Source organism: Trachemys scripta, chromosome 3, assembly GCF_013100865.1.
Source record: "Trachemys scripta elegans isolate TJP31775 chromosome 3, CAS_Tse_1.0, whole genome shotgun sequence".
NCBI lineage: Eukaryota > Metazoa > Chordata > Testudines > Emydidae > Trachemys > Trachemys scripta.
Window position 1 is genome coordinate 61,262,420 of NC_048300.1, and position 21,319 is coordinate 61,283,738.

The following is a 21,319-nucleotide window of genomic DNA, read 5'->3' on the forward strand; positions in this document are numbered from 1 at the left end:
GCTTGAATGGATCTTCACTTTTGGTGATTCTACACTCCTGCAAAGCCCTATGGGGCCATTGAAGCAAGGGTGCAACTTACCATTGGCCCAAACAACTTCTGAATATGGGAACTGCATGTTGCCTCCCCTCCATTCAGATGCTGGCACCTATGCAACTCCATGGATGGATTTGCCCAAAGTCCAGAATCCTGTCTTTGACAGTGGCCAGTACCTCATGCTTCTGCGGAAGGTACAAGAATCCCTAGTGAACAGTTATGGAATAACCTGCTGTAACAGGGTTCGCAACCTGCCCTTCTTACTGGGGCCAGCTTGCTGCCCCCCCATAAGGCTCAAAGAGGCTTCAGGGTTGTGCAACACCAGTGTCTTTATTTACAGCTTTACAGGATTAATCTCCTCCTTTACAGGCAGAGGCAGAGCCACCCTTCTGTTAGCGGGCCTCCAGTTCCCTCCCTGTTTTTTTTGTTTGTTTTTTTTCCCCTAGCTGCCCCCAATGTCTTCTGGCTCCCTCCCAACCTTTATAGCCCTTGGCTTGTCAGGCCAGCATCAGGCCTTTTCCATCAGCCCCAATCTGTTTCCCCTGATTGGAGCTGACTGGGCAAGGGGTAATTAGGTGCTTTTGCACCAGCACCCTGCTACAGCTGCTTATATAGACTGCTTCTTCCTAATGACTCTGAGCTAGTGAGTGGCTTAAGAGCCCAGGAGCTGAAGGGTTTGTATCCCTCTCAGAACTATTTTTTAAAATCCTTATTATCATTACTCCGGTTGTTCTCATTATCCATGTAAATGTCCAATCCTTTTCTGAGTTCCACGGAGCTCATTGTCTTGATATTTTGTGGCAGTGAGTTCCAGGGGTTATAGACTCATAAGCTTTAAGGCCATAAGGGACCATCATGATCATCTAGTCTGACTTACAGCACATTGCAGGCCACAGAACCTCACCCACCCACTCCTGGTAATAGACCCCAACAGGTTATTTATGTTCTGTATGAAAAAGGGTTAGCTTTTATTAATTTTAAATGTACTGCCTTTCCATTTAATTGGAATGTCCCCACCCTTGTTCTTGTATGGCACAAGAGAGTAAATAGAAGTGCCATCTGGCAGGGCCAAAAGTGATGTGAAGTCCCATGAACTAATCAGTCTGGTGCTGAGTCTAGGCAGTGGCAACAGGGACTTCAAGGTCAGAGAGAATCTGGCACTGGGTTTGAACAACATCCCCAAGGACTTTGGGGTACAGAAAATGTAGCATTAGGTGGCCCAGCGGGGTTAAGATAGCAGAGAGTGCAGAGCTGAGCCCTGGGGTGTCCCAGCCCAGTTCCTCTTATGCCAGTGTGCATACCACAAACCCACCATTGCTAATGGCATTAGTTGCCTCTTTGCTTGTCCTCAGTGGCAGCCTCAGCAGAGAGGCCAAAGGACTGACAGGGCCTTGGAGACTGAACTCCATTTGTACCAATGGAGGACGGCCACCAGAGCAGGCTGAGGAAGGGCGGGCAGCGTGAGGGAGTTTAGGCCTTTCCCATTCTTCCTCTTCCCAGGATCTGCTCCAGGTCCCAACCACATTTGTCCGGTGTGTGCATAGTTGTATTTCAACACAGCCACTCTCCACAGGGTGACAGATCATTGAAATGGTGAAAATTACCCAGGAAGAGCCAGAAGCTGTTTCACCTTTGCCCTTAACCCTCTCTCTGCCACTCCCACCTCCCCAGTACACACACACACACACATATCCCTGCTACCCATGGAAGCTATTTCTAAGCAATCCCGGGCATCTGGGGAATGAGGCTCCAAACAAATATCGGAGCGTGCGCGTGCACGCACACACACAGACACCGACACGTGCCGCTGCTGCTGCAGAGTCAAATATAGACCTTGGGGAAGGGGGAACAATGGCAGGGGGTTGGGTTACATTGCCGCAGGGCCAGTGGGCTGTGGGTGTTTGTTGTGGGCCAGGGTGGAATGGGAAAAGCGAGGGGGAGGGAGAGAACATTTGTTTTAATATATAACCCCCTGCCCGGTGCTGTGCTATGCTGTGCAGCGTGTGTGTGTGTGAGTGACCTGGAGTGAGAGCCAAGCTATGGGATGTTAAATTGAGTTGGCAGCTCAGTGGCTTTTGCGGTCTCTCTCCAGCTGGTTTCCGCTGCTCCCCTGTCTCCTGGCCTGGAGGGATTAGAGGGGGCAAGAAGGGGTGATTTTCACTGGGCTTCTGCACAGAAAAGTGTTTCTCTCTTTGCTTTGGGGAAGGTTTCCCCAGTGGAGGGGAAGCCGCAGCATCACCTGTTCTCTCAGCCCGGCTTCTGCCTCATGCCCCTGATGTCCAGCTGCCTCCAAGGAACAGGCTCCAGACAGCAAAAGAAAGGGAAGCAGGTCCAGCTGGTTTTGACAGGTAATTTTTCTGGCTGTATGTGAGTGATGACAGCACTTTGGAAGAGTGGCCTGGGAGGGGCTGTTTAGCTGGCACGCGCCAAGGGAGTGAAGCACAAATGTAGCAGGGTGATAGGTCATCCCATTCCAACCCCAGGTTCCCACTTTGTGGGATTTCCTTGAACAGGGGAAAATCTCTGATCAGATTCTTATGGCTAGAAAAAAAATCCTTCCTAATTCTGACCCAGCAGCTGTTCAATGCGAGAAGCTGTTGGGGATGGTGTAGCAGTGATCAGAGGAGAGCAGAGCAGGATCTAAGCCTGCAGTAGGGGGCAGGAATCCCAATTTCCAATCTCGGGGCTGCAGGAAGAGTTGTCTTTCCTGACTAGATCTCAAAGAGCTGGACATTGTTATAGCAAGTCCTAGATTCAGCAGGGGCAGGTTGAGAGCCTTCCACTCCTGGGGAAGATTCATTCTGAGCCCCTAGTGCCAGACAAGAAGCGGCAAGTGTTTTCCCACTCCTTTTCCACCCCGTCTCCTTCCCCCACTTTCTTTACCTCCCTTCTCCCCAGCTCTTACTCTCTGTAAGAATCACACAAGGACCATGGTTAAAAAGTGAAAGGAAAAGTCACATTTGTTTAAATTCACCCATTTTGTCCTCTCTCAGCTATTGACCCTACGGCCTGTGAGTTTATATCTCCAGTGACCAAGTGTTCCCTCCTGTACCCAGATGGCACTCACTCAGTGCCACGGCTCTCACCCTTGAGTGGAACAGAATGGAAAACCCTGGGTCCTGTACTACTTACTTCAATATAACCCCATCTCCCCCTCTTACAGACCCTGGTGAGTTGTATGTACATGCACACACTGATCTTAACATGGAGTGCTTCTCATTATACAGGTACACACACATTCATTTTGTTATAGCAGACATACACACTGACACCACCACGGCTACACAAATAAACAGCACACACACTCAATCCACCAGCACACACAATGGCACCTGCACTCCGTGGTCCTTATCACTCAAACTAAGAAAAATACAGTGTAATTGTATCTCTTAGCGGCCTCCCAATGCCCAGCAGTTAGTCCAAGGCAATATCACAATAAGAACGTGTGAGAGCAGGTGAGGATGGGGAACAGGGAGATATGTGAAGAGTGAGTAGTAGCAAGCACCTGCTACTCCAGGGTAGAGTCCGAGGAAGCTGGTATAGGCAGTACCGTTTGAAGGATAAGGAGTGAGGGAGGTGAGCAGCCTATGCCCCATAGCAAAGGAGCTATCAGTGCAAGGTGCTGCCTGGGCTTGGCAGAGCAGAGGGAGCAAGTGGGGATACTGGGCAATGGTCAAAGAAGACTGAACACCAGGGGAGTTCTTCCTGTTCTTTTAGCAGCACCAGCCAGGGAGGGGGAGCAGAGGAAGGGAAGATGTGCTCTCCTCCTCACTGCTCCCCTTTACTGTAATGCCTGGTATCAAGAGAGGTAGAGTCATAGTTGTAGACTGAGTCAGGACACTAAGGGCCTTGAAGAACAGTGCCTTCCATGACTAGGTCTCCTAGGTGTTATGATAATACGACTACTACTAAAAAGATGAGGCTAGTGACTTTGTAGAAGATGGAAAACCAGTGAAGGTCTCCCAGGATAGAGCTGGAGCAGTTCTGTTCCATGCACATCTGAGCAGATGACTGAAGCGTCCTGAAGAGACTGAGGTTTGGATCTGAGGGGCTTCTGGAGACCATGGAAATGGATGCTCATACACCTGACTTGTGAAGGGAGCGATTCAGCAAAGAAGGTCTAGAAGATAGACTGAGGTGCAAAGGTTTGCTCAGAGACTAGGGGAACTTAGGGCCAAGAGGAGAAAAGAGACCAGAGAGAAGGGAGGTGGTTGAATTGCAGCTACAGCTGGGAGTCCTCCTCCATCCAAGAGGGAGGGTGTCTGTCTTGTTGATGTTTGAGTGGAGCAAGTTAAGAGCCAGGTGTCACTGTGTGTGACAAAAGGGGAGGGAGGTGCAATAGTTGAGGTAAGTGAAATGATATGCTCCAGTTGGAAGGGGTGGACAGACATGTGAGGTACAGTTATAGAGACAGACAAGATCCCAGGTGGGGAGGGAGCAGAGACACCAGCCTGAAGTCCAAGGGGGATGTGTAGCACATGTCAAATGCTACACTGAGGTCCAGTGTGAGGGAGCCCTAGATGGCAGAGGGGAGGAGGAGAGTGCCTGAGGAGAGCGCTTTCAGTGCTCTGGAGTTCAAATTGAAATGGACCAAGGATGGTGTGGGAAGTGAGGGTGTTGCAGAGATGATTTTCAACAGTATTTTGCTTTGAAGAGTACATTTGATCTGGGGCCATGCTTGACAGCACTGGGGTCAAAAGTTAATTTCTTGAGGAGAGCTGCAGCTATGAGTGTGGTAGGGATAGAGCTGCCAAGAAATGAATGGATGATCATAGTGCTGGCAGAGAGAGACAGAGTGGAGAGGACAGGGCCTGAGAGGAGGTAATCGGATGTGATGAGGGTGGAGATGGAGATTTGGGAGGATTGGGAGACAGGGGAGCGTGATGTTAGTGGCTTTGATGCTATTGTTAACTGATGCAGTTCTGGAGTGGTAGGAAGTAGCAAACTCTGGGCAAGAGGTGAGGGGAAGAGGAGAAAGTGGGCAGGTGGTGGAGCAGACTGGTAATGCTGAAGAATGAAACTTGCCAGGGCCTTTGGATGTTACCCAGCAATAGACAGGGATGTGCTTTCCTGGGTGGGAGAGAGGCCTTGCAGAGGACTAGCTGTTCTGTCTAGGTCTGGTGAAGAAAGCTTTGGGGCACCAACACCTCTCCAGGTGACCTCTTAAGGGCTTAGAGCTTATCCATGTAATGGAAGGTTCTGGAGGAGCAAGGAAACAGAGTTTTTAGAGGGGCAAGTTAGTTTGGAAATGCAGACAGAACAATCAGATGCTCCCCAGGGGTCCTTGTCACCACACATAAAGATCCTTGTTATACACGCGCACACACAGACACAAGCAATCAGCTGACTGAAGATGGGGCTGACACACCAGTAAGCTTCCTAGAGATCCTTGCAGTCTTGAGTGAGCAGGGAAGAAGAAGGTGATTACTGGAGATCAATCAGTGGCTTGTGGATGGTATGAAGAGGAGGGCTGGGATTCACAGAGCATTCAGATTTCTTTTCTGATGGGAAGTGACTGTCAGAATTACTCTGTCTCTACTTTAAGCAATGGGCTATCCCTTGGGGTGAAAACTGGCAGAGCTTGTAGAGCAGCCTTTAAACTAGACAGGAAGGGGCTGAAGGAGGAGCTTTCATTTAACTCAGATAATTTAGTATGTACTTCTAATATAAACATAAAAATAGAAGATGGAAACATTTTTCAAGAGATGATTAATAATGGGGGGAATGAGCACTGATGTATGAAAATGTATGTAGAAAAAAGTAGCAAGTGTGAGCAGTAAGACTTGATCAAGACAGTCCTAGATAATGCAGTGATTAAAATGTGGCATCTTTGTGTGATTGGTTCACCCAAGGACTCCCAATGTTGCTCCTGTTGCTGGAGCCACACTGGTGCTAGTGCCACTGGGAGAAGTTGGAGAGAAATGCCAGAGAAGCCAAGTCCCTGCTGTGTTATGGGAGTCTCTCACCCTATTCTCCATGTAGATGGGAAGCCGCTTGCAATCTTTGGTTGTCATCCTCCATTCTCAGCAGGAAGCCTGGGTTGGTGTCTCTGCTGGTCAGTCTCTCCATGAAGCAGATTTAGGCTGGCTGCCGAGCAATATATGGGTAGTTAAAAATCTCCATGACCACTGACTAGCATCCTGTGACATGGGGTAACCCAAGAGTTGGTGTGGGAGTTTCTCCTTGTTTCACATGTTTCTTCAGCCCTTGGGGCTGGTTCCTGGCACCCAGTGGTTTCTCTTTCCTTGGCTTTTCATTCCTTGTATCCTTCCCCACTGGACATCATTCCCCCGCTTGCTCCCCTCACTCCTTATGGGACTGTAGCACCCCATCAGTGGGAAGGGCTTGTCTATTCAGCCCCCCACCCGCTTTCAGTGTTTCCTGGGCAGACCCTAGGGGGTTGCAGTGCCATTCCACATCACAGAGGGATCCTCTCCCCAGATTTGGGACAGAGCCAGGGGGCTCTGGCTCTGTAACAGGGCACTCTCCTTCCTCCTCCTCTCCTGCTTTGCAGGGGTGTGTAGCTGCCCCCCACCCCCTAGGTGAGCAAGCACAGGGACAAAAACCTTGGGGCAGATTCTGCGGGGGAGGCCGGAGGGGGAAGATCTCCTGGGAGGGGGCAGGGAGGCGTCAACCCAGCTCTCGGCTCAGGCAGAAGCGGCTTCCCCGCTGCCATCCGGGCTGGAGCCGGTGAGAGGTGAGTGGGGCAGGGCAGGGGGCTGCCTGCGGCTGGGGGCTCTGGGTTTCCTGGCTCCCGCTCGCCGTCGGGCTGCGGGAGGCGGCATGTCCCGGGGAGGGCGCAGGGATGTGCAGCCACACGCAGCCCCTGGCAGCCGGCCTGAGCGCACGGCAGCGGCGGGAGGAGCAGCCGGAGCGGGGAGCCTCGCAGCAGCTCCGCAGCCCTGCGCCTCCCGAACCCCCCGCAGCCGGGCCGGGCATGGCAGCCCCCCTCCGCCGCTCCCCGCGTTAGACCCCGGGAGCCAAAGGAGCCGCTGCGATCGCCGAGGTGAGGAGGCGGGCAGGACCAGCGTGGGGAGCTCAGGGGGCGGCCTGCGGGCTGGGGAAGGAGTAGGGGGGTGCTGAGCTGGGTGGGGGACCGCGAGGGGAGGGAGGATCCGGCTGCCTGCGGGGGGCAGGAGCCGGCAGAGGTGCTGCCCCACCGCACAGCTGGAGTCCAGGCTCTTGGTGCCCAGCGGCCTTTGCTATGGGGAGGCGCCCCCTTCAGGGCCGGTCGCCTGGGGAGGGGGATGTGGCTGAGGTGAGTCGGGGGCAGCACGTGTATGCACTAAGCGAGCCCCCTGCAGCTGGTCCGGGGGCAGGAATGGAGGCGTCTGCTGCAGTCCCGGAGTCCTGGCCCCAGGTCCCTCTCTTCTCGCCCCCAACCCGCGGGGCAGGGCCGTTCTGGGCTGGGGGTCAGGCTGGATGCAGAGATCCCACGTGAGTGCACAGGAATCAGGGGGTGACAGGGCTGGCAGTGCTCCCCCCAAACACCGAACCTCGAGGAGTGCACCCCAAGGGGCAGCACCCCCTGCACACACCATCCTGCCAGGTGGAGATCGGGCCCTGGCCTCAAGGAGCCAGAATGTGGACCTAGAGCAATATCAGGGTGTGCCAGAGAGAGATTCAGGGGCATCCCCTCCAAAAGCATCTGGGGGCAGGGGATAATCCTTCCACTTTGCTCTGAGGTGGTTGCTTTTCTCAGCTGATCCACTTTGTGCTCTGTCTTCATTTACAGCTAGTTTAGTTTAACTCCCTCTCCCAAAAAAGAGAGAGATGTAGGGAGTCGTCGCCTCCCTGTGTGACACTCACTTGGAGGGCAAACTGGTGTGTCTGTGAAGTCAATGCTAAGGAAGCAGAGAGGTCAGGAGGGCAGCTCTAGGTGAGGAGCAGAGCTTAGAGGTGTGAGCCATAGCACCTGGAAACCCCAGCCATCGAGCTGTGATCCAGTAATCCTCAGCCACCAACCCCCCACCCCATCCACCAATTCACCCAGCACCCGCTGATCTGGTAGCCTGCAGAAACCCTACTCAGCAAGCCTCATAAATACAGGAGTATTGAAAGGGGAAAGTTCCCTCAGTTCATGAGAGTGACCCAGGGCTTGGAATAAAGACCTAGCCACAGTACAAATACTGCTCATACCGCCTATGCATTGTCAGAACACCTTATGTTTATTTAGAGCCTTTAATCCCAAAGGATCCCACAGTCTTTGCCTGCTGCCTCCCCACTAGTGCTGGAAGGTGCTGCCTGAGCTGCAGGTAAAGCATTGGGAATAATGTCCACAATTTGATGGCATTAAGTCTGAGGTCATGCCTCAAACTGGGAGACTTCATGAGAAATCTAAGGGAAAATGACCTTTTCAATGACATGTGGTATGAGGCTCAGCTCCTAACGGCCCCAGAGGAACATGCTGCCAACTGTTCAGCCCTAATCCCTAAATTATTTTATAAGATTCACAGGAATCACTTCACCCTCGCCTGAAATGCAGCAGCTGTTCAACAGCTCACACCAACACTGTACAGCACTTTAGGACAGGAAGTGAAGGAGAATCCTGTGCCCAAATGTAACTGCAGGGGGAATTCAGGGAGGTAGAATGTAATTATCTGTGGTGGAATTTGGTCAGGCTAATCAGAAGTGCCATGGGACTTGTAATGACCGCAGGTGGTTAGAATCTTGGTTCTGCAACTCATTTGAATGATGCTTCTAGCAGCACCGTACCTCTAAGACAACAGGACAGGCCAGATTCAGGCCAGCCCCCTTCTGAGGTACCAGTGTCACTTCCTGAAGAGTCTGTCTGCTGCCTGAATCCTAGGAAGTTTCCCATCCAAGTATTAGCTCAGCTCAGCCCAGCACTGCATTGCTTGCAAGCCATCCTTAAGGTAGAACAGCCCCTGTCCTTCCCATCCACACGTTTGGGTAGAGTCCCTCCATATGCTCATCATTCTCCTAGGAAAATTCCCTGCCCCTTCTGATCGGGTTATATTTTTGTCCCTATTGTGTCACCCTACATTTGCCTGCCCATAACAGTCCCAATTTGCCCCAGAAAGCTATGAAGGAACAAGACCTTTTGGGGACGTAGTAGTGCTGCTCCAGGAGGGCAAGCAGTGGATGGAAAATAAATGGACTCAGAAACATTGGGCCTCCCAGTGGCTCCGCAGGAAGGCAGGAGAAACAGGAAAGAAAGAACTACAGTTAATTAGGAAGGGAATCTTTGCTTTTGCTTCTTTAAGCTTTACCCCCAAATCTAGGAGCCTTTACCCCACTCCCATGTCCTGCAGATGTTGCTCCTGACAGTACTGACCACCTGCCAGAGTTGGAGGGATTTATTTTCCTCCCTCCCCCTTTTGAGTCTGGCAGAGACAGAAGCAATTTCCCTGCTTAGCCATCGGCTTTATTAGGTTTGCTAGCTGCAGCTCAGAGCCTAGTGAGAGGACATAAAGTCACCAGCTCTACATCTGAGTGCAATTGGCTGCACTGATTGCAGAGGCAGTTAGGACTGAGAAACAACCTCCTCAGCACAGCCTGAGCTGCACCTCAGAGAGTGTCACCCGTCCATTCAGAATGCAGTTAAGATGCATTGGCAGAGTCATGTGGGTGATCTCAGTATTGAATGAAAATGGGGATGGTTCCCCTATGCCGGGGAAGTGGGGTTGCTTGAGGGGAAGGCTGAGATACATGGATGGGCTCCAATTTAATATCCTTAGTCATTATATACAGTACTCCGATATAATTCTGCTTTATACATTTAAAGGAGGTTGTTTGAACCATGGAGTTCTGGTTGTCCCCAGGAGAGGAGGGAGCCCAGAAGGACATGGTGGAGAGATGTAGTGAGAATGTGACAAGTGGACAATCCTTGTAAAAATGCATGTGAACTCAGAACTCACAGAAATAGGATGATGGGGAGAAAGGGATGTGTGAAGCAAACCCAACAAGGCTGCAGGGGGGTGGGTGTAGGGTTTTTCTGACTGTGCTCTTTATGTCTCTGTAGGTGTTCATCTCGGTGGGGCCACATTGACCATGCTTAGAAGTTTCTGTCTTCAGCTCATGTCCTTGGTTTGGATCCTCTTGGCCCATCACCATCTTGCCCAAGGTGAGACTCAGTAGACATGTGTCTTGCTCCTGTGTCCATCCTTCCAAACCCACCTTGGTGCTGCTGAAGTCTCCTCACATCACTGCTATCCAGCAAAAGGAAGCTGATCTGACAGATGAGAGCAGAGGCTCTGCTTAGCCAGTAGGCATACTGTGCATGACTGGCTGCAGTCAGAAAGGCTCTTTGCTCTGCTTTCCAGGAGTGTCATATCAGTGCAGTGCCTGGCAATACCCAAGGGGACAGAGGGTAGGACTCCCTTGGGCTACATACGGAGCTCACTTTCTGTAAAAATAGCTGGATTATAGTAATGGACACAACAGTTCCAAGAGGCAGGGAAAGGCAGGAGGAATGCAAAAGGCCAGCTCGGATCCTGAATTTGCCCCAATTAAGTGGTGAAGCCACAAAGCACCCACCATTGCAGAGTGCTTATAGACATGAAACAAGATAGTACTCAGCCACAGGCTGAACTGGCCCCGCATGCTGCTCCAGATTAGCCATGGCACGTTATGGGAGTTTCTAGTCCTGGTCTAGGCCAGAGGGAGTCGCCATCCCCTCTGACTTCTCGTGTTCCATGTGGTGTAGCTTAGAGAAAGTCTCTTTTGCTGGGAGCCTGATATAAGCTCTGCTGATGGGACTCGAGATCCAGCACCGGCCAAGGGGAGATGGACTCAATCAGCTACTGGTCCTCCATCTCCAAGATAGGGCTGAAGGAGGCTCAGTCCCTGAGATAAGAGGTCCAATTTCCTGACATTTGCTTCTGCTCTCCCATTCCTACCCCATGCAGGTCTCTCTTCCTGCTCTCTTTGTCTGACTCCAGTCCATGTTTCAGGTGTGCAGTGACACCTGCTGGACAGGGGGCAGGATGAGAAGCTGTTTACTTTGTTCATGCCCCTGGCTCTCAAAGTCTAAGAGTAACCATGGTGGGGAGTGGAGCTCCTCCTGCTTGTCCTAGTCCCAAGATGATGTGGGACTGAGAGCTCTGGACTCGGTCTAGTGGCCACTCCTAAGCCCTGCAAAGCCACCATGTCTCAGTGATAATCAGTAAACAGGAAGGAGAGAGCAGGTGGCCCGAGGCAGAGAGCAATGAACAGGAGGGAAGAGGCCTGGAGATGAGACACCTGACTGAAGAAAGGAGGCCAGTGGTGGGGAGGAGGAGCAGCAGGGCCAGGCCATGGCTCAGTTACAGCCGTTGGGGCCTTTAAATAAATAAACAGAACTTGACACCTATCAGGTTATACTGCCCCATGCTCGCCTTCCTCTGTGCAACAGAGTGAGGGATTGTCACTCACAACCTGGCCTTGGCAGAGCCTCGCAGCATAGTACTCTGAAAGCATCTGCAGCCCTAGGGATAGAGGAACTGCTGGGGACTGAGACGGTGCCAGTCCAGCCTCACTCACCTCACTTCTTGGGGAAACTTGGCTTTTCCCAAAGGACACAAATGTTTAGAATCTTTAGAACAAAAGGAATCCTTCTCAAGGCCCTTAAGCCCCTCAGATTTCTGCTCAGAAGCTAGTCCTAGACTTTACTATCATTATTATTTATTATAGTATAGTAGCACCTGGAGGCCCCAATAGGATTGGGCCCTATTGGGCTGGGTGCTGTAAACCAACAAGTAATACACGTTCCCTCCCAGAATAGGCAGTCTTAGGAAAGTGCCACAGACAGGGTGAAGGACATGATCCCAATACATAATTTTCAAGCACATTGTTAGTTTTCTAAACAAAGACACAGTGTTTCAGCCACCTACCCACTGTGTCTTGTCACAGCCCTAGATTGTGAGCTCTCTGGGGCAGGGATTGTCTTGTTTATACAGCAGCTTGCACGCCGTTGCCCTTAATTCTTGACTGGGGTCCCCAAATGCTGTTGTCATACAAGTACTAACTGTTTCTGTGCACCTAGTCCTCACTGTCTGATCCTTCCCTGTGCAGATGGTCTCTTATAAAGCCCTCACACCCTGTGGGGTAGCTGTGACATAATGAGGGGCAGACAGAGATAAATAGAGGAGGGGGAAGTGAGCATTTGCAAGATAAAAGGGGTCTATGGCCCCAGGCCCTCACTGTGGATAGATCTAACCTAATAGGGGCCCTTGGCATGAGCAGTTCTGGAACCCTGGGGCTTGCATGCACTGGTTTATGTTAGCAAGTGCTTGCTTTTCTGACCTCCTTGTGCACTAACTCCCATTCTCTGCCCTGTCCTGCAGGTGATGACTGCAGTGAGCGCTGTAACCTGGCCCACGGCTGCTGTGACCAGGACGGCAAGTGCAGGTATGGTGTTTGGAATTCTGGTGTGGGTGCATTTAAACTTTAACCATTCCTAGGACAGCTGATCTCTCGCTCCACGCACTGTTTCCCTGGGACATCCAAACCCTTTCCTAGGTCAAGGAATGCAAAGGGTTTCATCCTACTCAACCAGGGCCGGCCCACAACATTTTGGCACCTGAGGCGGGGAGCTCAAATGATGCCCCCATGCCCCCTTGCTTGGGCCAAAACTTTGAAAGGTCTCAATTCTGCCTTCTTCCTGTTCTGCTCCTCTCATGGTACTGCTCTGCTACCTACCCCAATAAAGGAGAACTAACAACTTAAAATGCCTTGTTCAAAAATTTTAAGTAACACTTAACTTTCAAATGCCTGAAGAGCAAATGTAACTTTTCTTGTCTGCATAGTAAACACTGGCATTTTTATCTGTTTGAATAATCGAAGTGGTGCTTTCCATGTCTTCTTGGTTGCAAAGATTTGAACTGCTTCCTGAAGGTCCACAGTCTGGGCCAGCTCATGCTCTATTAAGATGGTTGCAAGGTCGACCAGCCTCTCCTGTGTCATTGTGGAGCGTAGATGTGTTTTTATTAACTTCAGCTTGGAGAAGCTGCGTTCTCCACTGGCAACTGTTACAGGAAGTGTTAGAAGTATGCGCAGAGCAACAAAAGCATTTGGAAAAAGGGTGGTCATCTTATTTGTGTACATATATTCCAGAACAGCCTTTGGAGTTGATCCTGCTGAAATGTGTCTTTAAAGGGCTTTCAGTTCATCACCTAAATCACTTGCATCAATATTGCGCATGTCATCATGTGTCAACACTGTCTCTAGTGCCCTGCATTGCTGGTGTAGGCCTTCTTCAGGTACAGTGAGGAGTTTTGGAATATCATACAACATCCCAAATATACTGCTGTGATCCTTGAGCTGCATGAAACATTCTTCAACTGACTGTATTGCACAATCTAGCACCTGGTAAATAATTCAACTTTGAATTGTTGTTTGGGGTCTCTTATGGGATTATCCCATGCCTCGTAATCAAAATGTCTTCTTCTTCGGTGACTCTTGTATTCTTGAATGGGTGGGAAAATAGCTTCAGTGTGAAGTTCCTCTGCCAACTTCTGTGCACTCTTCAGAACATTTTGAAATCCCTCATCTGATCGGTAAGACTGTAGGTATGACTTTGCTTTGTCCAGTTGTTCCATTGCTCCAGATATATCAAAGTCAACACCTTGGAGTCTCTTGCTTACAACATTTATTTCAAACAGTATGTCATGCCATAACACTAAGCCACACAGAAATGTGAAATTATGTATGTTTCTGGTGATTCCATTTCCTTCTGCCACTGTTTTCCCACGAACAGTTCCTGTCATAGCATTATCCTTCATAATGGCAAGTATGGCATCATCTATCTTCCCAATTTGGTGTTTGATAGGCTTTATCGCCTCCACTCGACTTTCCCATTGTGTGGCACTCAGTGGTTTCAGTGTCAGAGAGGATGTTCCCAGATGTTGCTTCAAAATTTGTCATTGATGAGTTGATGCAGAGAAAAATACATAGATGCTCTGAATTACATTAAAAAATTCAGCAGCCTCACTAGAAGCTGATGCTGCATCACTGACCACCAAGTTCAATGAATGAGAACTTCATTGGAGAAAAAAAGCTTGAGGGTTTAACTCTCGGATCCGTGTCTGCACTCCTCTGTTTTTTCCTCTTATGTTGGCACCATTATCGTAGCTCTGACCTCCAGGGGCGGCTCCAAGCAACCGCGCAGCAAGCGTGTGCCTGGGGCGGCAAGCCGTGGAGGGCAGCGTGCCGGTCACTGTGAGAGCGGCAGTCTGGCAGCCTTCAGCGGCGTGCCTGCGGGAGTTCCGCCGGTCCCACGGTTTCAGCGGCAATTCAGCAGTGGGTATGCCATCTTGCTGGAGTCTATTGGGATTGTAGGCACTGCATTGAGTTTGTGAGGTTTAATTCTGTGATACATTTTGAGTCCGATTTGTATGTCTTCCCTGCTCTGTCACCTCAGCTCAGTTCTACTTTCATCTAGGTGCTCTCTTTCTCAGACACGTAATCTCTTCTTTCCCCACTGGGGAGTCGGGCACTGTCCAATCAGGAAACACTTACAATTAGTGCCCACTGTCCTGTTAGGTCTAGAATGCTGCTGTGTACTGCAATGACTGGTTTCTCCATCACACTCCTATGGTGAGCTTGTAGAATAAGGTGATACTATACATGGATCCCATCTGGAATACTGTGCATGGCTTCACATCTGGATTATTGTGCAGTGCCTTGAGTCCCATAATTCAGGAAGTGTGATGGGGTGTTCATCCCACATGTGCTGGGCAAGGGTTAATATGGGCCTGAGAAACCAATTAACCTGCCTGCTCATACCTGGAGGGTAGGCCAGGCCTAGTTAGAGATAAAGTCCAGCTGGGGGAAGAGCAGGGCTTGTTTCTATAAAGAGCTGGGTGAACCCAGTTAGGGAGGAGAGACTCAGAGGAGAGGAGGTAGAAAGTTTCCACTCTAGGAAACAGTTTGATAGGAGGCTGAGGAACAGGGCGGGCAGGCAGGCTGGCTGGCTACTGCAGGAGGGATCTGGAAGCCTGACTGGAGACAGGGACCCTGAGGAGTTATAGCCTTCCTGAATCCCTGAGGGAGGGAAGGAATGTGCTGCCCCTGGACAGTGGGTTGTCCAAGGCACAGGAGCCTGACAAGGTATGGGGACAGTCTGTAGGAGATGAAGCGCACTTGTGAGGAAGAGGCAGTCAGCCGAGAGCTGAAGATTTGGTTTTGTTGATATTTCTTTTGTCCTTTGGTAAAGGACTCACTGGCCCTGGGAAGGGCAGGAATTTGCAAATTGGTCTGGCCAGAGGGCAAAGACAATCTTATGGCTGGAGTAGGCCAAAGGACAGTAGGGGAAAACTGAGGCAAAGGTTGCTGCAGCACCAGAGCCAGAGAGGCGGGGGGGGCGCTTGAGCTGGCAGCTTTGTTGCAGGAAGAATATGGACAAATTATACTAGTACAAAGAAGGCAACAAAATGTACAAAGCTACGAGGCCCTGAGGGGAATTCTGCATTCCTGATGGTGCCTGCTACCTGCCCTTTAGCTTGGCTGGAAGGGTACAGGCGTTTTCTTTCTGCCTAATTTGATACTTGGATACAGAGCAGATTACCTGGAGGAGGACAATGTGGACTAGCAATTACAATCAAGGCTGTTAGCAAATGTCTGGGTTCTGTTACCCACTCTGCCTCTGCCACCCTATGTAGCCTTGTAGGGTAAATCCCTTTTCTTCTCTGCCTCAATTCCCACATCTGTAAAGTGCAGATAATATTTACCTCCATCCTTTAGGAGGAATAAGGCATTAAATGTTGGGAAAGGGCTTTGACGCTGAAGAGTGTGAAAGTGTGTGCTGAGTGCTGCTATTCCAGCTTTTGTGGGAGAAAATAAATTCAGTAGCAGCGTTTGACATGTACACACAAAATGCTACTGCAGCCATGTAACAAGACCAGGCGTATGTTTATGCCGCAGTCATGGGTGTGATTGCAGCTCAGTAGACATACCAGAGCTAGCTTGAGTCCTGGAGCAGTGACACTGTGGCATCATGGGCTAGCTGCAGAGGAATGAACCATGGTTCCAGGGATACTTATACTGCCTGCACTGCCCCAGCTTCACTGCTTCTGGTACCCAAGCTGGCTACAATAAAGCTTGCTTGGGTACCTCTACACCAGCTGCAATTACACCTCATGATTAGAGTGTGGACATGCCCAGGATCTGTCATCTTTGCCTCCTCCCTTGGCCTTGATGGGCTCCCCAGAAGAAGCAATCTTCTGTCTCCTGGGGGCGCTTTGAGACAAGACTTTCCAAGCACCACACACACTTATAGCAAGCGCAGGATGGTGTGTGAAGATAGGCTTATCTAAGCCATTACATAATCCAGTTCTTGTCTATATTGTGCTGCCATTGGGGATACTGCTGTGCTCGGACTGACCTTCCTGTATCCTCTTGCAGGTGTGACCCTGGCTGGGAAGGAAAGTACTGCGAGCAGTGTGTGCGGATGCCAGGCTGTCTCCATGGTACATGCCATCAGCCTTGGCAATGCATCTGTGACAATGGCTGGGCTGGCAAGTTCTGTGACAAAGGTAAGTTCCACCAGCTGGACAGGAATCAGTTTGCTTCAGCAAAGGGTTCAGTGACAGGTAACTTGTTTACAATAAAGATCTCCGGGTGGGGAAAATGTGGTGGGGGGAGGGTCCAATTGCCCTGCAAAGCGAGGGAGGGGAATGTGGAGGGCACAGGGATTAGAGGCACCAGGTGTCAATCCAGCTGCCTGAGCGTATCCCCCATGAGATTGAATTTTTCACTCTTTCATGATTAGGGCAGGAGCCCAGCACACATCCCCTAAATGAAAGGATGATGCAGCTGTTTAGGTGACCAGCAGTTTCTCATTGTGATGCTTGCATTGGGGGTCTTATCTTTCTATCAGAGATTTGGCCCATCCCTTTTCCTTTCTACAGAAGGTGGTCGGGCTGTTGGGCTCTGATCCCTGTTTGCAGGGCCTGTGATGCTGTGATATCAATGGGCCTGAGGCAGTGGCATTAGTGGTATTCACTAGCTTTCTCTCACTGTTGGGACTGCTGACACTGCTTTCTATTTCCATCTGCACTTTCTGCCTTTGGCAACCAGCTGGGTGGGATCCACTCACTCTGTCAACTTCAAATGGAAGTGAGTGACAAAGCAGCTTCATGGCATAGCTAATCTGCCGTCCAGCTAGGGGTCTCGGGGGTCTGCTCTTCAGGCTGGAGGGTGTTCAGAATGCAGCATGCGGTTATTCTATGGCACTCAGAGCACAGGGCAGCTAAGGGCCTTCCCTTCTCTGCATCTCGCTTTCCCTGCCATATAGAACAATGTAAAAGTGCTTTGAGAGCGGCAGCTGAAGAGTTCTAGACTTTAAGGCCAGATGGGACCACCAGCTCATCTAAACTGTCTGATCCCTCTATACCACAGGCCATTAAACCCTACTCAGCCACTCCCACTCCAAGCCCATCCATCAGAACTAGACCAAAGTTTTACAGCCCTCAGAAGGCTAAACTACTGTGTGCCACAGGCAGAGAACAGGAGGGACCGAGGTGCTCCAGTGCCTGAGGCAATGGCAGGGAACTGATTGAGTTGTACCCCAATGAGTTCTGTGTAAAAGCCATGCTGCTGGGGCTGAGGGAAGCTGCCGCTCATGATTCATCTTTTCCCTTCGGGGTGGGGTTGACAGTTCTTGCTGGCACCCAGCTCAGCTCACCAAATGCCTCCCCTTTCTCTCTCCTCAGACGTACACATCTGTGAACACGAGCTCCCCTGCCAGAACGGGGCCGAGTGTGTCTACGACGGGGACGGGGAGTATTCCTGCCTGTGTCCTGAGGGCTTCCATGGGAAGGACTGTGAGCGGAAGACAGGGCCATGTGAGAAGGCAGGGTGAGAGAGAGCAGCAGGGCAGGCAGAGATTACATAAGGCATTAGCTCCAGCTCCTACTCTACCAATCAGTAGCCCAGCTTGGATCATTAGCTGTGGATTTCCATGCTTATGGCATTAAGCCAAAACCTTCCTAGTCCTTAGGGGAACTTTGGTTTAGCTGACTGTAACGGCAGCTCCCACAGCGAATGGAGTCTGAGCTGTAATCAGAGCAGATTCTAGTCACTCCCAGTTAATGCAGTGACCCTGTCTCTGCTTTGCACTCAGGGAAACTTACTGGGAGTCAGCCTTCCTCTTTGTAATGTTTGGCTTTAGGCCTTTCCTGATGTGGGATTGGCCAGTGACTCGGCCACACTCTCTAGAAGGGTGGGAGGTAGCTGTGCTCCAGGTGTGTCTGTGCATGTGCATAGGGACAACTTTGGGGGCCTTTCTCCCCTCTGTGCAACAGGGACCTAAACACCTGCCTTTCCTCTCTCCCGCTTATGGGTGGAATTCCTCCTTGTGCAGAGAGCAAACACAAGGTCTATGCACCACTTAAGCCCATGAGTGCATTTCACCCTGAGAATGCAAGTCTATCTGGGGCCAGAGACATGTCCTATCCAGGCCTGTGATCAGTCCCTGCTCTCTGCCTGTAGGTTTCCATGCAGGAATGGTGGCCAGTGCCAGGACGAGAACGGCTTTGCTAGGAACTTCACCTGCAGGTGCCTGGCTGGCTTTGTTGGTGCCCTCTGTGAGAACGATGTAGATGACTGCCTGATGCGTCCCTGTGCCAACGGTGCCTCCTGCCATGATGGTATCAACCGCTTTTCCTGCCTGTGCCAGGTGGGCTTCGAAGGCCGTTTCTGCACCATCAACATTGACGACTGTGCCAGCCGCCCGTGCAAAAATGGGGCAAAGTGTTATGATCGCATCAATGATTTTGACTGCTTGTGTCCCGATGGTTTTACTGGCAAAACGTGTGAGGTCTCCACTCCAGAACCGACCTGGGTCACCTTCTACCTTCCTGCTGACAGGGAGAACAACGGTGCTGTGAAAAGCACAACCAGCGAGCATCTCAGAGTTACGCAGCCCGAGCCAGTCAGGACTGTGGTTACTGGGAGGCGGGTTGCCAACCACAGCGAGAAAGCCAGTGGGGGAGGGCTGTTGAAAATTTCTGTGAAAGAGGTGGTGACCCAGCGGGACGCAGGGCTGAGTGAGTCTCAGCTGGTGACCGTGCTGGTGTTTGGGATACTCACAGCTGCGCTGGTCCTGGTGACCATACTGTTAATGCTGCGGAACTGGCAGAGAGGGCGTCGGAGGTCAAACTGGTGCCAAAGCCCCTCACAGGCTGCAAGGAAGCTCCAGGAACAAGAATGTCAAGTGGGCATGTTAAATACAATCATGGTAGAGCCCAGGAAGACAACAGAACTGTGAGGACTCTGGCACTCTGTGAGGATGCTGCCCCAAGCCAGGGGCCCTGCCTGCAGTCATGCCAATAAACCCTTCAAACTGTGCCCTGGGAGTCATTCTGGTTGGGTATCTCCAAAGTACTAAAGGTCTTTGGTGCAACCTGGTCTGTGATTCAGTGGGGAGGGGGTTTCCACAGGGCAGCGAATTTGTATTTGAAAACAGAACTCTCGAACAGGGTGTGACCAGCCTGTCCTGGATCTAATCCATCTCCATCAACCAGGTGTACCTAGGAGTCCAAAGCAAGGGCTGAGGCAGAACAGCTCACTACTGGAAGTGGCAGCACACTGACTTTGTCAGCTAGCACCAGAAGACATTGGTACCATCTTGTACTAAACCATGCTAGAAATGAGACTGATTGTGCCAGAGCAGAAGAGGGCACGACCCTCTGAGAAACTCAAACGTTGCCAGGCCCCTGGATGCTGGGTAATTCCTAGTGCTGCCACTAGTACCATCTTTGGCTGGTTGTTCACACTGGGGCTAGGGCTTCTGGAGCTGTTGTGCTCTGTGTCTGCCCTTCTGTAGTGCTGTGGGGTTCCCAGCTCTTTCTGGTGGCCATGGTTTGTCTGTTTCAAACTGCACAGCCGCAAGGAGTGAGCAAACAGGCTCCCTCCATAGCCTGGTGGTCCTGTGAGCTGGTTGGGAGAGACTCCAGAGGTGGCTCAAAAGCCCATCTTGCCCTTTTCTACCTGATATCATGTCCCTTCTTCTTGTGAGAATGTTTTGTACCTTGCTGCTGATGATCCATGTGTCTTTTTCCCCTTTACCAAACCATTTGAGCTGGTTTGGGTGTGTTCTAATAGTAATTCACAAAGCTCCTTCCCCACCCCAGCACATGCTTCCACTTCCCCACTCACTGTGGGGGAGAGCCAGAGCCAGATGTGTTATAAACACAAAGCCAGCTCCCCTCTAGTGTTGTGGAGGACTGGGCTGGCCCCTACCACAGATCCCTGCAGGTGGAATTGAATATGGAGGAGGCTGGAAGTGAGTTTTGGTTGGTTCGGTAGTAGTCCAGGTCCCAGTCCCTGACTGCCTCCCCAAGGCAGAGCTGGGAGTAACCTAAAACCAGCTATTGTAGCACTTTTCAATATAAAGTGAGGGCGAGGCTCTCTCTAGGGGATGTAGGGGCAGATTAAAGTTTCGTATAGCCCTGGGGAACAGAAAGGTGGCCCTACCTGCTCAGCAGCCATTGGTGCACCTTTCAGTAGGAAACGCACCCATCCTCATCCCTAAGACACAGCAGAGGGAATAGGACATTTAACCATGAATCTAGGTCATCTCCTGGCTGGTCCCGTCCAATCACCGTTGACAGAGCGTTCACCCCCTCCCGGCCAGGGACAGCATAGGGCTAGACACCATGCCTCAAACAAAGGTGAGAAAGTTTCCCTGTTTCTCATCACTGCCCCACAGCCTTGCTATGTCGTATTCAGGCAGGGTCCACAGAGGCCATGCCACAGCCAAGGTAAAGGAGCTAGAGCCCCAGGTGGAAGGGAGGGCTCCTGCCTGGGAATGAGGCAGAGCAGGCAAAGGGGCTGGAGGGAGGGGAGATTAGGGCTTGACGAGGTAGATTTTTTTTTTTTAATACACTGATGGATGATGTAACTTTATCAAATAAAATACCAGAACCAGCATGGAGCCTAACAAGTCCACGAGCAGAGCCCTTTGCCGGTGGTGTTCTCTCTCTGCCGTGGTCCAAGTCCACCCTAAATCTTTGCCAGAGGAGCTGCCCCATAACCCCTCTAATACCTGATTCTCATGCTGTACCCTAGAGAGACCCTCTAACCCATGGGGCCTGCTAGGGGCTCCTCAATCACCCCTAAGACCAAAAGACAGTGGGCTACAGCTCAATGAGCAGAGAGGGACCAGGGCACCCTGCAGGGATGCAGCTGGGTCCTGCAGCCTCAGGTGCAGGAAAGGGGCACCTGTGTCTCAAGTCAGCCTGGAGGAGGGTTTGCTTCTGCTACAGGCAGCCTCAGAGTGCTGGATACAGGGGCTGGGCTGTGGGGTAATGGCAGAGTCCCCAAACTGTACAGTAGGAGGG

The 21,319-nt window shown here is 51.1% G+C and overlaps 1 protein-coding gene across 3 annotated transcripts; it reads left to right on the plus strand.

The window, feature by feature from the left end:
- Nucleotides 1-2,022: 2,022 nt before the first annotated feature.
- Nucleotides 2,023-20,899, plus strand: DLK2 (delta like non-canonical Notch ligand 2). 3 transcript variants are annotated; one of them, XM_034764891.1, is made up of 6 exons: nt 2,023-2,383; nt 10,021-10,122; nt 12,323-12,386; nt 16,380-16,510; nt 17,690-17,834; nt 18,468-20,899. In XM_034764891.1, the coding sequence occupies exons 1-6, from the start codon at nt 2,302-2,304 to the stop codon at nt 19,243-19,245; spliced, it is 1,302 nt and encodes a 433-aa protein (XP_034620782.1). In that variant the 5' UTR covers nt 2,023-2,301; the 3' UTR covers nt 19,246-20,899. The 3 variants fall into 3 exon arrangements, with proteins under 3 accessions (XP_034620782.1, XP_034620784.1, XP_034620783.1); XM_034764893.1 differs by lacking the exon at nt 2,023-2,383 and adding an exon at nt 6,661-6,732; XM_034764892.1 differs by lacking the exon at nt 2,023-2,383 and adding an exon at nt 6,896-7,041.
- Nucleotides 20,900-21,319: the final 420 nt, after the last annotated feature.